Consider the following 16,511-nt stretch of genomic DNA (forward strand, 5'->3'; position numbering starts at 1 on the left):
TTTCCTGTACGTTAATCTTCCCCCTCGTCTTTCTTATTTTCGATTTAAAATTAATTCTATGAGACGACGAAAAAAGAAATTAAATTAACGAGAAGTAGAATTTATTAACGCAAAAACGAGAACGAACTGAATTTCATTACTATTATCAGATTTTATTGATGCTGGATTTATCGATCCATTTTTATAGTATATGTCAATTTGATAGGTATTTGAAAAAAAAAAAAAAAAGAAAAGAAGCTACTTTATTAAATAAAGCAAAAGTAGCTTTCGCTTAACGTTATTCTAATAATTATGAATTTTTTTATGGATATAATAATTTTACGATGTTAAAATATATACTATGCTTCTGGAATTAATATTTCATTGAAATTATAATACACCAATCTCATTCATTCAATTTTTACTAAAAATATATCAAGTTATTTTCAAGAAAATGGGATCATTTGATCTTGACGAAATATTCAAAAAAAAAAAAAAAAAAAAAAAAAAAAAAAAAAAAAAAAAAAAAAAAAAAAAAAAAAAAAAAAAAAACAAAAACAAAACAAAGAAGAAATAAAAAAGAGAAAAAAGAATCGCTATAAGTAAAAGATTATTTTTCTCGAGTTTGCGTCGATATCGAAAGGGAATAAGTTTTATTTATAATCCATAAAAAAAAGAAGAATTAACGTAGATGATCTTTAAACGATCATTCTTGGTCTTTGAAAGACCGCGTCGATCTTCTAGTCTTTCGTTTCTCTCTCTCTCTCTCTCTCTCTCTCTCTCTCTCTCTCTCTCTCTCTCTCTCTCTCTCTCTCTCTCTCTCTCTCTCTCTCTCTCTTTCTTTTTCCTAGGCCAGAAAGTAGCTTCATTAAGGTCAACGTGCGCGCTCGCGCACGCACATCGTGTGTTTCGCCTGTCCATCGAACATATATTTACGAGCAAGCAATTTCGTTACACCGAGATACCCTTTGGCGGCGGCCCTTTTACGACAGAAGGTTGTTACACCTAATGCTTATTAAAGCGCCGTTCACCATTATTAGCACTAATTTCGTGATATTCTTTTGCGATATACATATATGGATCAAGAGTACCATTAGTCGCGTGTGCGTACGTCTATTCTATAAGTTTAAAACCTTTCTAAAACCTTCTAATCTCGAAATTAGGCAGGTGAATAATACGATATTAAAATAATAATACCCATCGTCTCATCAAAATCATTCGTTATTCCAAAAGTGATTTCTTTCGTCTACCATAAAAATGATCTATTATATCATAAAAAAAAGACCTTGATTCATATGGGTGGTCTGAAATCGAGTAGGTTCCTTCCTTCTAATAATCGGTGTTTATTAGACCCCTTTCACGATTAAATTTAAGAACTCGACTTTTTCGTATCTACCTCCGTTGAGATCGATGATTTCTTTCTTCTTTTAACTATTTTCGTACCGCTACACTTTACTAGAAACTTTAATTCGTCTATCAGTTCGTCCTTGAAAGAAACCTGTTAAGAAATGTCGATTTAACATACTATATTATACGAATGAAAAAGTATTATTTAAAGATGAAATTATTATTGTTAATATTGAAAATAAAATTAATATATTAATTTAATGAAAGCTTAATGAACGATTGAAACTCACGTTCTCGGTAACGGAAATATTTCGTATGTGCCATAGTAATGACCATATTGTACCTAACCAGGACAAACTGAGACCAATTGTGAGTACCATAAATACACCACCGACGTCCTCGAAATTCAATGAAGCGACCTCCACAGCCGGTTTTTCCTGGAGACAAGCGGAAGGTTTTCTCTTCGATCATTGATTATGATACATCTCAGACTAATAAGTACTCTTTTGTAACTTGATATTCGATAAGTTAAAGGATTAGTATACATACATACATATATACATGCACATATATATATGTATATATATATATGTATATACTATCAACAGGTAGTATTAATCAGAGCAACCAAGAATCATATGACGCCATATGATCGAATTTAATCCTGAACTGGTTCGAAGTACTCACGCTACACTTATCCCCTCCCCTTTTTTGCCTCCACCATTTATCTTGGAGTTCGGTTATCAACCCAGACTCCTTCAGCTTCAGTATCGCACCGCTTAGCTGGTTCCGATAATATATATCTGCAAGGACAGCTTATATTTCTTCTACCCTACGTCGTCTTTCTTTCTTTCTTTCTTTCTTTTTTTTTTTCTTTCTTTCATATCCTTTTCGTTTTTTTTTTTTCGTATTTTTATTTTTGGATGAACTTAAAAAATAGTTGAGAATCGAATATATACCGAGTGTTTCAAGTAGTTCGATATTAATATTATTATTATTATTATTATTATTATTATTATTATTATTATTATATAATGATATATTATATAATAATATAAATTATATTATATTATTATATGATTAATATTACAACGAAATTTTTTCCAAAACTGGCCATATTATTTTAATACGATCGTAAATTTGATTAGATTTGATAGATAGTTTTTGTTCGTTCGTAAAATATGATCCACCTATCTCGGAAACATCCTGTATTTATCTTATTTACGTTGAATATCGATGATAAACATTTATGTATATTTTAATCAATTATATATTTTATATAAATACCTTTTTTCATGGCTATACCATAACCCTTGGCGTCTAAAAGGGCTCCAACTTGTGTGACGTTGCAATTCCTCTGCGTGAAGTATTCTATCGACGAAGATTCCATGAAGAAAGCGTAATTCTCTTGTTGCACTTTTTTCAATCCATCCTCGTTGTTATTCGTCAATACTTCACTCCCATGTTCCATCATGTAATCATACATGAGTTTGTAAGGCTCGTAGGTTGCCGTCTTGATAAGATGAATTTCAAATCGCAATCAAATTGATTTTATCGATTTAAATATGTATTTCAATTATATTCTACGAAAGTTTGTAAACGATCGGTTTTTAAATCGTTTACAAAAACGTAATCTTGATAACGATAGGATTAATAAAACTTGTTAAATAAATGAAATATGTTGAAGTTATAGACAAATTTATAACGTTCTCTTAAGAAGGCTCGAAGAAAACTGTGTACCGCGTACTTACGTTACGTTCTAACAAGTAAAACGTAAACAAACTCGAGATAATTTTTTTCTAAAAAAAATATAATAACAACGTTTAGACGAGAACGTTGAAAGGACTTCCCTTCAAATATATTTCCTAATAATATCCGATCGATAAAATTTGTAACGATAATTATACACAAAAACAAAGTCAAACTATACACTCTACGAAGGTCGTCGAGTAATTGATACGAGTTTTAAAACAATACCATTGTACTAAATACATTCTAAACAACCTAGAGATCTCTTTCTAAGAACGTAATATCATGAAATTAAAAATCAATATCTATACGAAAATCTTCGAACGACTTTTCTAAATGAATTTCATTTTAATATAAATTTTTTTTTTTCGCTCGAATCGATAAAACTTATAAGACATTACATACATAAATCAGATATAAAGATAAAGAAATTTGCGTTCTCCGAAGTAGATTATAACGATTAATTCATAATCGCTCAATCGATCTTGCTTCTCATTTTCTTTCTTTTAACAGTCAACCTCGAACGGATGTAAGAAAATTTTCTCACCTTGAAAAACGAGATGGTAGAACCGTCCCTCTTCGCCCCGTATTTGATCGTGTTCTGATAGGGCAACTCGTCTGCTTTCTTAAAGGGCCATACCGTAGGCTTGGTAGATAAAGCTGCCGCTAGATTGGCGGTGTAAGTGGAATTCATGATCAGACAAAAGCACCACCATGCTGTACCTATTGTTCTCGTTGAAATACCCCTAAGATAGAAAGAAAAATAAAAAATACAAAAAGAGAAAGAGAATATTGATCGATCGATTTTACTCTAAATTATAAAAGAACTACGCTGTTCCGTAATAAAGACGATATCTTTTTACGTTTTATATTATTTGTTTGTAAAAAAAAAAAAAAAAAAAAAAAAACGAAATTTTCTCAATGGACTCTAATAAATAATACACAAAATCAAACGATAAATAATAAAAAGCGATAAGTCGTAGTTGACGCCAGAGTCAAATTTATCGCATCGATCCGTGACACTCTCCGTAAGAATTATTTGCACTTTTAACTTGAACTGCTTTCGGAATAGCCAAAAATGGGTTAAAGAAGCTCTGTTTCTTCGCGAGAATGTTCTGTCACGTGCAGGTATCCATTAATCGAAAGTTTTGACGTATAGTCATGTAGATATAGTTGTGTGTATGCGTATCTATTATAGAAAGAAAAATAGAAAGTAATCGCTTAACTTTCTTTTTTCTTTCTTCCTTTTCTTTTTCATCATTTCTTCTCATTCTTTTTCTTTTTTTTGAGAGAGAGAGAGAAGACGTAAATTCTTATTTTAGATAAATATAAAGTAACAAGGAAATGTTACTTTATATTTTCATTTTTTAATATTGTTGACTCACCCCGGAGCAAAATCTGATGCACCATTCACCAAACTGGCAATTATGAAAAAAGGAGTGTCTATCATCGTATAAGGAGTTTCTAATTCTTCTGGTTCGGTGATACAAGGATATCGATTGGTCCATTCGATTGCACTTATTCTTCCATTTATAAATAATACCAAACTCACGATTGCCCAAGATCCAATAAGAGCGCCCCAGACTTCATAAGAGAATGGTAAAAGAAACGAACTCCAACTTGGTGGTGCTTGTGTTGGTTCTCTATACAAGACACTTATACCTACAAAATAACAATAATGTTTTATTTATTTTAATTTGTTTGATCTAATCTTTTTTCAATAAATTATATCAATCTTACCTAAATTCATAAAGGGTGTCGTAAAATCAACCGCACTTTCTCTCTCCGAAGTGATTGTTAAATCGGTAATTGCAAGATCTGCTTTCTGAAAAAAGAAAGTATCTCGATCAATTGAATTTAATATTTGTTATAATAATTTTTAAAAATTATTATAATAGTAAATCTCTGTACCGACTAAGATACTTAAAGGAACATAGTAAGATTGCTTCCTTACCGATAGCAATTCAGATAGCAGCACTAGCTATACTCTATACTGATTTATTTCATTCTCTCTCTCTCTCTTTCTTTATATATATATATATATAATATTGTAATATGTATATATGTATGCATACGTATAAATAAAGTACGTATAAAATAAAGAATTATTTATAAAAAGAATTATAAAATCATTAAACTTACACCGTCTCTAATTTTTCTAATCATTCCATTCCATTCTCCGGTCGCTTTTTGCAATGAACCATAAACATTGTCTTCCTGTACCTCGAAGGTATAATTAAATCCTAACATTTTACTCATTTCTTCGATTATGTCAATTGCAAAACCTTCGTAACGATCGTTACCTGTTCTCAATTCAGGTGATTCTTTAAACATTCCATATGGATAGGTCTAAAAAAAAAATTTCCCTTTGATCAATATGTTATTTCTATGATTGCTAATTAATAAAACGTTAATTTATATTTTGAAGAATAATAATATACCAGAGATATCAACACGATAAAATGTTTATCGTGCAATGCTTTTATCTCATTGTTTGGAAATCCTGTTTTTGTTATCCATGAAATACTATTCGTGCTACGCCAATCGCCGACTTTATTCAATCCTTCTAAATTAAGACTGACGATCTCTAATCGAAAATCACTTCGAAATCCAGCTGTATCGAATCTCACTGGTCCGCTTAATCCATTTATAGTTTCCTATAATAAAAAGAAACAAAATTTCACGTTGTACAGTATGTCTTGGAAAAAAAAAGAATAGAAGAATAAAACAAACAAAAAATACAACTTACAGCTCGAATAAAATTGCTCAAACTATTACCGAATTCCCAGCTATCCGATTCGTTACAAGCCAATCGTTTTAAATGGCCAGTTACGCTATTATCCAAGAGTGCCATGCCTCTTGCAAAAAGTTGCACGGCATCGAAGGTCAATGCAGCTTCAACCGTTAATTCCGAGGGATTTGTTAAGTTCCAATCGAGATGAAAATTCTCGAAGATCTCCAAGAGATAAGGATCTTCTGGATTTATCATTCTTACACCGGTCACATTTACACCGGAATATTGATAAGGTTCTAGATCCAACGTTTGAAAGTCCAGATTCGTTACGAGGATATTATATTTTTGCAACATTAAACCTACTTGTTGAGCGTGTTGGAGAACCGTAGGTAGAATTTCATAAGAACAATCTATCACGATATTTATCACTTCGGACATTTTTACCGTTTGCAAGATATCTCTATATAATAATAAAGGTTGATAAGTTTGAATGAATCATTTATTAGAAATGTAAAATTATTCCAAAATTTTACCTATAATTTGGACCACTTCCCAGATGATAAATCGTCATCTCGTAACCATTTATGTCTTGGAGTTCCAATACACGTTGAAAACGTAACAAGCTTTCTATATCGTCGTACAAAACTACATATTCCTTCCAATCGAAGTCTTTGATTATATTATAAAAGACCTGAACGCCATAAGATTGTAATGAAATGCTCGAAAAATTATTATAAAAATTATTATAAATCCAAATGATTAGAAATATTGTCTACCGTCGAAAGAACTTCCGGATGAGGATATAAATTAATTGCATTTCCTCGAGTTTGTTCAGGATCCCATCTAGTAGAAATGTATGGCAAATCCATAGCATCGCACATGCTTTGAACGAAGTACGATGCAGATTTGTCTTGTGGCCCGAATAAAACGGCTACACCACTCTCCAAAAGTTTACACGCTGTTTAAACAAATTTCAATCTGATTGATAGAATCGATATATCGGAACAAAATTTCTTATTTCACAAAAAATTCGCGAACAGTGTCATAATTTTTGTAAAACATTTCTTCATTTTTCTTTAGAGATAATTTGTCATTTGCAAACTACAAAATAATGTTGTAATACGACAAAAAAAATATCGTATCTAATCGGATTCAAAATTATTGAATAAAAGTATTTCTATTTTTAGGCTCACTTTTCTGGGCTGCTTCGAATGTATCAACGTCGATCTTTTCCAATTTTAATGTTAAACTTTTAACGTCGTTAGATGTTTCAGCATTTTTGTTAACATTTTTTATCGACAATTCGAATGCTTTTTCGATCATTTCATCGCCATCGAGGAGAACTCCTATAGTATTATAGTAAATATATCATAAATATGTTTTATTTATATTTTTAATGTTTTGTCATTTTGTTGTTTACTTACCAATTGGAACCTTTCTTGGGAATCCATGAATGCAAGGTAGTAAAAATAGGACGATACATGACAGAAATATTTCTTTTATCATTCTGCAAACGTAATAAGTTAATTTCTTTTTATTTATTATTTGTTTATTTATTTGTTTGTTATTACCACACGATATTGATATACCAATGATATACCATTGCATTAGAAACAACAATTTATTTCATTGATTTCTTTTCGAACGATTTCTAAATTAAATATATTTCTTTACTTATTTATTTATTTATTCATTTATTTGCCTCTTTTTTTTTTTTTTTTTTTTTTTTTACGTTAACGTTGCATGTTTTAACACTATAATGTATTGGCACACTTACTTAGATACATATGATATAATTAGACACCTCGATATTTGCCGCGCCAGCGAGGTTTAACTACGAGCACAGCTCGTGACATAGATTCGGTGATAATAAAAATGGACCATTTACAATTGATTTTATCTTGATTTTAATTGAATTCTAATATTTATTATCTGATCTATGATATATTATTTTTATGAAAAAGCTTAAATGTATTGTGTTAATGAAGCAATAAACTTAAATTAACAATCATTTTGTATCAAATATCTTAAAAATTTCATAAAATCCATTATATATTATAATTAATGAGAAATATTTCAACGAACCTTTTTTTAAAGATACCATATACAAAATCCATTAATAAATCCTCGTTAATTTTAAAACATCACGATACAACTTTCAATTAACGATCGAAAGAGAACGAAAATTTGTAAGTGGCGCTTAAAACGAATCTACTTCGACTGAATAGCATCCGTTCTATCGTATGGCTGCTACCCAACTGTTTTCTTATAGACCAACTACAGTTAGAGGGAGTCTTATTTAGGTCAGGAAATAGGAAAAAAAATAAATGGAGATGTTCATGCCAGAGAACATAATTTCGTAGTTATGCAAGTCTCATCATTAATATCAAGAATATGTAGACATGTGTGTATATATATATATATATATATATATATATATATATATATATATATTATATCACTGATTAATCGAAAGTAGAACAAAATCATGATTATCATTCTCAATTAAAATCTTTGCGATTCTTAATCATTTAGATTTTCGTCGTCATCCTATTTCCATACTTATCAATTTCTAAATAACTCACTAAGAATTCAGGTAAATCGAATTGTTCTATTTACTCAATCGATTCATGTAACGAACAGTTAATTAATTTTGTCGATGTTTCTAAAACGATCGAGGAACTTGGATTACCAAAAGTTTTCAATTATCATCGTCGGGTGAAGTTGTAATTACAGTTGGTACGAATCCATAAGGAGGACTGCAATCTTCTGTACTATCTTGTCCGCTTCTATGAGATGAATTTTTTCTTTGTCTTACTGATTTAGTTGCACTGGTACATTTTGCTATAAACTTTATCTCCTCCAACATCTCTTCCTTGAAAGAAAGCTAAAAGGAAAAAGAAAAGAAAAGAAAAAGAAAAAAAAAGAAAAGCAAATCGATTTGATCAGTTAAACAATAACGAGATACACGTTGAAAGTTTTTACTTACGTTTTCTTTTATTGACTTAACAGCAACTTCCCAAACGAGCTCGAATAACGTGAAGACAAAAGAAAATCCAATACCAACGAAAAGAACTAAGAACACACCGCCCACGTGTTTCAAATTTAATTCTTCCGCCGAACTTGCTGCTACGCCTTCCTACAAAATCAAGTGACGATGATAAATCCATAGTTTTTGAGTAATTATCATTTTTATGAAACTCACTTCGCATTTTCCACCGCCACGCTTTTGGGTCCACCATTTTTTCTTGAGTTCGGTGATTCTACCACTTTCTTGTAATTTGAGTATCGCCGTATTTAATTGATGACGATAAGGTGAGTCTAGAACAATGAATTATAAATTTTGTAATCTTCAAAAGCTATGATCCGTGTGTTTGATTATACTAACTCTTCTTCATGGCGATCCCATAACCCTTCTGATCCAACAAACCCCCAACTTTCGTAACGTTACACTCCCTTTGAATGATGTACTCGATCGAACTGGACTCCATTAAAAAGGCATAATTCTCTTGCAGGACCTTCTTCAATCCTTCGTCGTTGTCCTTGGTTAATACGTCATCGGTACTCATCATGTAGTTGTACATATCCTTGTACGTCTGGTAGGAGGCCTCCTTGGAATTGGCATAATTCTTTCAAAGAGCTGAATTAGAATGACCGTTTCTAAGTTTCATTTGCCTGTTACCTAACTCGAATGTAATGGCATCTTGACGAATTAGTAAGCGATGATAGTTTGGGCCAGAGGATTTATAGCATTTAACAGGTATGTTTCTCTTTCCTGCGGAGAATTATGATAAGCGATTGAAAAAAAAAAAAGATAGTTTTTTTCTTGGGAGGTTTTCTTTGTTCTTTGTTTTTTTGTCTCTTTCTCTCTCTCTCTCTCTCTCTTTTTTTTTGTAAACCTTTTTCCTACGTTTACTTAAAGGGAAAACTAATTGTAAGTTTCATTCGTTTTTATTGGTATCATTTTAATATTCATTAGTAGGTCTATATTTGAAAAACAAAATAATATAAGACTAGCGATTATATTAATTGTTGGGGAAAAATACAATGTTTCAACTAGTAACATCTTGAAAAACAACTAAACTAACTAAATCAAAAATTGTTCTATTGACTTGATTAAGCGGGCAAAAACTAATTCTACAAGCTTCGAAGCTTTTTCTTGTTTGTTTATGTTTGGGATAATTCTAATCAATACTTGTCGATAAGTTTTTAACGAGAATAAGCAAGGGAAGCACAAAATTATATCCAGCAAGGGATTCTATCTAATCCATCTAACTTTAATCTTACTTTAATACTCGTAACATGGATTCCTCTATGGATTGCTATAGAATACGTGTAATTCTTCTTAATCGTAAACGAAATAAATTCTTTTTTCCCTGTTTTCTTATTTCTTAACATATCGAAAGGATCATCGGATTTGAAACTTACTTTGAAAAAGTCGAAGGTCGATCCGCCATTCTTTGCACCGTATTTTATGACTTTCTGTCTAGCTAGTTCCTCGACGTTGCTAAATGCTGGTATGTTAGCAGCAATAGCCAAGCAAGCAGCTAAATTTGCCGTGTAAGAAGAGACTATGATCAAACAAAAAAACCACCAGCATCCTGCCATCATTCTTGTTGAAAATCCACTAAAAAGAAAAGAAACGAAAGAAATAAAAAAGAAAATAAATAAATAAAAGAAAACGAAGATAGATCGAAGATAACGATTATTAATGAAAATTTCGTTTCTTTCTTCTTTTTTTTTTTTTTAATTTCTTCTTATCATTTATATATTATCTTTTTCTTCCTTTTCGTTTTTATTTCTTTTTTATTTTTTGAGATTTTCTTAAATCTATGGATAGATCGATCGACTCACATAGGTGCTACATCGGAACCTTGTTGCATTATGCTTCCGATGGTAAACCAAAAGGAATTCTTCAACGTGAACTGGTTCTCCAACTCCTCGGGTTCTTCGATGCAAGGATAAGGATTGTTCCATTCCGCTGGACACAATCTACCGATCACGGAGAATAGCACTGACACAAAGATATATGACCCCAACAGGCATAGCCAAACGTCGTTAGAAAATGGCGAGAGAAACGAGAAGAGACTGGGCGTTGCTTTTGTTGGCTTTTTGTATAATATACTTATACCTAAATCATGATTTATAGAAATGAAGAAAATACACAGTGATAGTTAATAATTAATTGTTATCGTTTTATCCCACTGGAGAAAATAGTTTCTCATTATTATATCGTACCTAAGTTCATGAATGGCATTGTAAAATCCACAGCACTTTCACGATCAGAAGTTATCGTTAGATCGGTGATCGCTAAATCTGCACGCTGTAAAAAGGATTTAGCAAATTAGTTGATTAATCCTTACGATCGAATAAATTATCTTAATAAATAATTTCTACTTATATTTTTATTTTCTTTCTCTTTATTTCTATTTCTATTTTTTGTTTTCTTTCTTTGACAGTTCTAACTAATTCGTTTGATTAATGAATTATTTACAGCGTTTAACTTACCCCATCCATTATTTTCCCTAACATTCCTGACCATTTTCCTGTTTTGTTGATATATGAGCCATAAACGCTGTCTGTTTGAACTTCAAACGTATAATTAAAGCCTAGTGATTTACTGAGTTCTTGAATAATGTCGATTCCAAATCCTTCGTACCGTTCATTGCCAGACAGCATTGAAGCAGATTCTTTCACCATACCATATGGTTTTGTCTAAAATATTAAACGATTAAAGTATATGATTATCGTGAAAGGTTTACCTATAAAATCAACGTTAAAACGTTTACCATAGATATAAGTACTAAAAATGTTCTATTTTGTAAACTTAATTCAGCATCGGATTTTGTTGAACTTAAGTCTGGCATCCATTCGATTCCATTAACACGTGTGCTATTCCAAACTCCTATTTTTGTTAATCCTTCTCGTTGCAATTGTACAATATCCAATTGAAAATTACTTCGAAATCCAGTAGTATCGAACCATATTAATCCAGTTAATCCTCTCATTTCGGTCTGAAATTGGTCAGTCATTAATTTGCAATAAATTTTTGAATCCAATTAGCAAAATAAATATATATATATATATATTTATATATATATATGAGATATTTTCAGAGTTAATAGATCAGTTTAAAAAAATATATATATATCACATGTAATTGATTCATTAATTCTATTTATATTTACATATATAATATCTTAAATCCAAATAAATATCTTAATTTCCATAATTGAGCAAATATTTAATTTATATATTTCAATAATAACAAATAATGAAAAATACTTTTGAGTTCATAAATATTTCATTAAATAACGTTTTTATTATATCAGACAATATTTCGAGATATTCGAATTGGTCTTACCACACGCATGAAATTCAATAAAGTGCTTCCATGTTCCCAGCTCATCGAACCATTGCAAGACAGTTCTTTTATGTTCTCGTTTGTACCGATCAATTGCTGCAAAGTTTGAGCGAAAAGCTGAACGGCATCGTACATTAAAGCTGGCTCGAGTCGAAGTTGTTCCGGTCCGGATAAGCCCCATTCATGTTTGTGTTTTTCAAAAATCTCAATCACCGTTGAGTCCTCTGGATTGATTAAACGAAAACCAGTGAAGTTCACGCCGGAATAACGATAAGGTTCTAAATCAAGCGTTTGGAGATCCTAAAATAGGTTTAATAGATTCTGATTGATTAATTTTTTATTTCAAAAAAAAAAAAAAAAAAAAAAGAAAAAAGAAAGATCTCTTACCAACGAAGTAACTATCACTTTATGTTGATCCGACAATATACCAACTTGTTGAGCCTGTTTTAAAACCTCGTCCAATATCCAGAATGAACAATCGATCACGATGTTTTCCATTTCAGTTTCCTTGACCTCTTGCATCACATTCCTGTACAGGATTCGACGCCACACTGTAGAATCGTGTTCATGCTAATTGTCTCGAAGGACTTAAAGTAATATATAATGATAAAATGATTTACCTGTAATTCGGACCACTTCCTAGCTGATACAAGAATATATCGATCCCTGTATCACGAAGTTCTAACAATGGTTTCATTCTTAACAAGCTTTCGGTGTTTTCGAACAATATTATCATCTCTTGCCAATTGAGTTCCTGTATCAGTGCTTGATATACCTAGAAACATATTTCCCTTCTTTTTGATTAATCAGTTATTAAAACAAAATAATAATAAAAGAGAGAGAGAGAGAGAGATGGAGAAGAAAAATTATAAAACTCAAAGAAAAAAAATATTATAAAAAGAAATGTTGGAGCGTACCAAGGACAATGTATTTGCGTGCGGATAAAGATTCACAGTTTTCCCACGCGTTTCTTGAGGATCCCATCTAACTGAGATATGTGGCATTTCTATCGTATCACATATGCTCTGCACATGTTCAGCTATGGATTTATCTTGTGGACCAAATATCCCAGCCACACCCGTACCAACCATCGTACATACTAAACGTTCGAAGAATTGTTTCGAAATTTATCGAAAATTTATCTCTTATTCTTTTAGAAATAAAGATAATTACCTTTACTGGTAACATCGAATGCATCTTGATTTATTTCTTCAATATTTGGAATCAAATGAATGTTCCAATGATCTCGATTGACCGATCTTATCGATAATTCGAAGGCATGTTTAATCATTTCGTCGTCATCGAAAATACCGCCTGTGTGTACGTGTTTTTTGTAAAAATGTTATTACGAAATAAAAGAGTATATCGAAATTAATATAATATACGATATAATATGTGGATAATAAGAAGAAAATATAGTTATATGATCATTATGTAATTCGATGAAAATAAAAATACTATTACATATATATATATATTTTTAACAATTTTATATGATATATTTTTTATACTTAATTGAGATATATAATTATAAAAAATAAAAGAAATTTGGCTTACCTATAGCGATTTGTTTTGAAAAACCCAAAACATAAGTAACGAATATCAATAGAATGTACACCAATTGCATCCTCGAATTTTTCTAAGAGAAATAATATTAAGACTGGTGAAAATTCAATAAACAATTGGAATAACTTACGGATACTTTTGTCATGATACCAAAACTCAAGATTTTCTGACTTATGCAAGAACACGAAGGGAAAGAGCGCACTTAATCGTCTGACGTTAAGTAAACTAACGAAAAGGCATCAAGTAACTGCATCTCGCTCGACACATATAAATATTTATATCTATCGTCCAATATTGAGTCTGTTTATTTACACGAAGTTTACATCCCTAATGAAACTCTGTCTTCAGAATCGATATATCGTTTCTCGACGGCGGCATTTCCTTTTTAACAAGACAAGCTTGAGACAGATTTAAACGAAACGAAACAACAAAAGGAAAAAGAAGAACAAGATAAAAAATTAACATTGTTCTTTCATTGTTTTAAATTCATTTCGTCGATTTTGAGATATATTATTATTATTCGAATTCGAATCTGACGTTTCAGACATAATTTTAAACGATCGATCAGTTTTTATCTTGTGAACACAAACGAGTACGAACGTTTAGATAAGAAAATTTTCTAATCGATACAAGATATTAACTTTCTTTTTTTACTTTTCACTTTTTTGAAGAAAAAATACATCGTAAAGTAAAATTAAAATTAAAAAATAAAGAAAAAATATATCGTAAAGGAAATCTTTTTTAAGTGTATTCGCGTATCGTCCGATAGGAAATTTTGTTTAAAACGATTCTTTTTTGAAATTTCCCATGTAAAATATAAAATCGCTTTCTCAGAAACGCGCATTCATAGATTCTACGTGCGTACTGTCACCGTGCCAAAATCGCTCATTCTTTCGTCATTCCTTTCACTCCACCTCCTCTACTTAGTTTCTTTCTACGAATGCCAAAATACCACTATGCTCGAATAGAACGATAAATTCACTATTCGCAAAGTAACTATCACTCCTCTTACATTTTTTTTCACTGAAGTACTAAAGATCGTATCGTTCAACTAGTAAATCGCTGGAACCACTCGCTACGATGGAAAACCTAATGAGAAAATATTTTGAACGGCACGAAGCGTTGACGACGATATATTTAGAAACTTAGCCACCATCGAAACATGTCGCGTAAGACTCTGTGACATAGATTTCGAACCACACGATCGTAAGATCGTTCTTTCTACATACAATAAATAAATAAATAAATAAATAAATAAATAAATAAATAAATAAATAAATATAAACTTATCCAGAAAATCTCAATCGTTCCTTAAAAAAATTTCTCTCTCAAATCCCTGACGGATATTAATTAAAAGAGTAAAAAATAAAAAAAAAAAAAAGAACAAGTGAAAGATTTCAATTGAGCTATCGATGAATGCAAATTATTTAAAATTAATGTATCTCATCGTTATAAAAGATAAAGTGTTATATCTTTCGTTTTATCTTCAATAAAAGACAGAGAGAGAGAGAGAGAGAAAGAGAAAAAGAATATTATTAAGAAAGGAATGAAGTAACAAATCGAAATGCACTTACCTTCGGTTATGAATCAAAAGGAAGTTTGTGAAAGACTCTCTTTTGAGAGAAGGAGCTCGCAAGTTACGAACTCTAAATCCGCACCGTGTTTTAGTTTGCGCATGCTCAGTGAAACGTTAACCCCTTCCTAAAGATTCTGAGTATATCTGTTGTCTCGTTTAAAACGATGTCTATTTTTCTAACGCTAGATGACGCGATTCGAGTGACGTAAAGCGTTCGAATAAATCAAAATTATCATTAAATGAACATTGAAAAGTTCGTTTAAACAAACACCTGCCCTATTAAATTTAATTATAACGAATAAAGGGAGGAAAAACCTTGTTACGGATTCTATGAAGTCGCACCTAAATGTATATTACAACAATCATAATAAAAATGATCTAGGGTGTGGCAAAAAAGAAAGAAAAAACTAGACACGAAGAATTATTCATTATGGGATAATAAAGGCGTGGAGAAACGATTTAATAAATGGATTTTTCTTATTAATAATTTTCCTTCATCTAATTAATTATAACGATCGGATGAATCGTTAGAAGTAATCAAACAAATTAAAAATTTTAATTGATTAGGCGTTAATGCATATGTATGTATTCGTTTTCCTTTCGAGAACGCCACGATTGAGAATATACAGACGAATAGTTTATTCACGTTTAATACGTTACTTCGTAGTACATATTTGTTATTGTTGTTGTTGTTGTTGTTGTTGTTGTTGTTGTTGTTGTTAATTGTTTTTGTTGGTGGTGGTTTCTTATCTTTTTTTTTATATAAGAAGTATATAATTGATAGCCTCTTGACAAAATTGTACGATGTTACGCGAACGCGATTTAACAAGTATGGAATACAGACGATATTTACAGGTGCATATTTAGTGTTGTATGTGTGTGTATGTGTATATGTACGTGTATGTGTATGTGTGTGCATACGTGTGTGTGTATGTCATCGTTAATTTCTCTCTCTCTCTCTCTCTCTCTCTCTCTCTCTCTCTCTCTCTCTCTCTCTTTCTCTTTCTCTTTCTCTTTCTTTCTTTCTTTCTCTCTTTCGTGTCTTTGTACATACGTAAAACGATTCGTAATTTGATTTTTAATATTTTTTTCTTTTTTTTGCTTTTTTCTTTTCTTTTTTAATGAAAGATCTCGTAAATCGAATCTGAGAAGTAAAAAGATGAGATTTGCAGGCTTTTTTAATGTCTTCAAAAGTG

The 16,511-nt window shown here is 31.0% G+C and overlaps 1 protein-coding gene across 1 annotated transcript; it reads right to left on the minus strand.

The window, feature by feature from the left end:
• Window positions 1-775: 775 nt before the first annotated feature.
• On the minus strand, window positions 776-15,579 carry LOC122634208. Its single transcript, XM_043822911.1, has 30 exons — window positions 15,314-15,579; window positions 13,731-13,812; window positions 13,347-13,487; window positions 13,091-13,272; window positions 12,794-12,948; window positions 12,561-12,702; window positions 12,174-12,473; window positions 11,599-11,823; window positions 11,318-11,524; window positions 11,048-11,132; window positions 10,664-10,940; window positions 10,238-10,436; window positions 9,198-9,438; window positions 9,015-9,130; window positions 8,799-8,948; window positions 8,514-8,696; window positions 7,234-7,432; window positions 7,003-7,155; window positions 6,586-6,767; window positions 6,343-6,500; window positions 5,825-6,269; window positions 5,517-5,732; window positions 5,218-5,424; window positions 4,816-4,900; window positions 4,461-4,737; window positions 3,623-3,821; window positions 2,614-2,839; window positions 2,014-2,129; window positions 1,617-1,763; window positions 776-1,477 (listed from the first exon to the last, which is right to left on the minus strand). Exons 2-30 carry the CDS (start codon window positions 13,798-13,800, stop codon window positions 1,349-1,351), a joined length of 5,412 nt encoding a protein of 1,803 aa, XP_043678846.1. The 5' UTR covers window positions 13,801-13,812; window positions 15,314-15,579; the 3' UTR covers window positions 776-1,348.
• Window positions 15,580-16,511: the final 932 nt, after the last annotated feature.

Source organism: Vespula pensylvanica, chromosome 14 (assembly GCF_014466175.1).
Source record: "Vespula pensylvanica isolate Volc-1 chromosome 14, ASM1446617v1, whole genome shotgun sequence".
In the NCBI taxonomy this organism is placed as follows: domain Eukaryota; kingdom Metazoa; phylum Arthropoda; class Insecta; order Hymenoptera; family Vespidae; genus Vespula; species Vespula pensylvanica.

What these genes read in the sequence shown, in the direction of transcription:
- LOC122634208 (XM_043822911.1), bottom strand. Translation starts at nt 13,800, where the DNA reads ATGCAATTGGTGTACATTCTATTGATATTCGTTACTTATGTTTTGGGT. An exon ending in AAGTGATAGTTACTTCGTTG is followed by an intron (nt 12,474 to 12,560) that starts GTAAGAGATCTT and finishes AACCTATTTTAG; the next exon opens with GATCTCCAAACGCTTGATTT. An exon ending in TTAAGTCAATAAAAGAAAAC is followed by an intron (nt 8,697 to 8,798) that starts GTAAGTAAAAAC and finishes TTTTCCTTTTAG; the next exon opens with CTTTCTTTCAAGGAAGAGAT.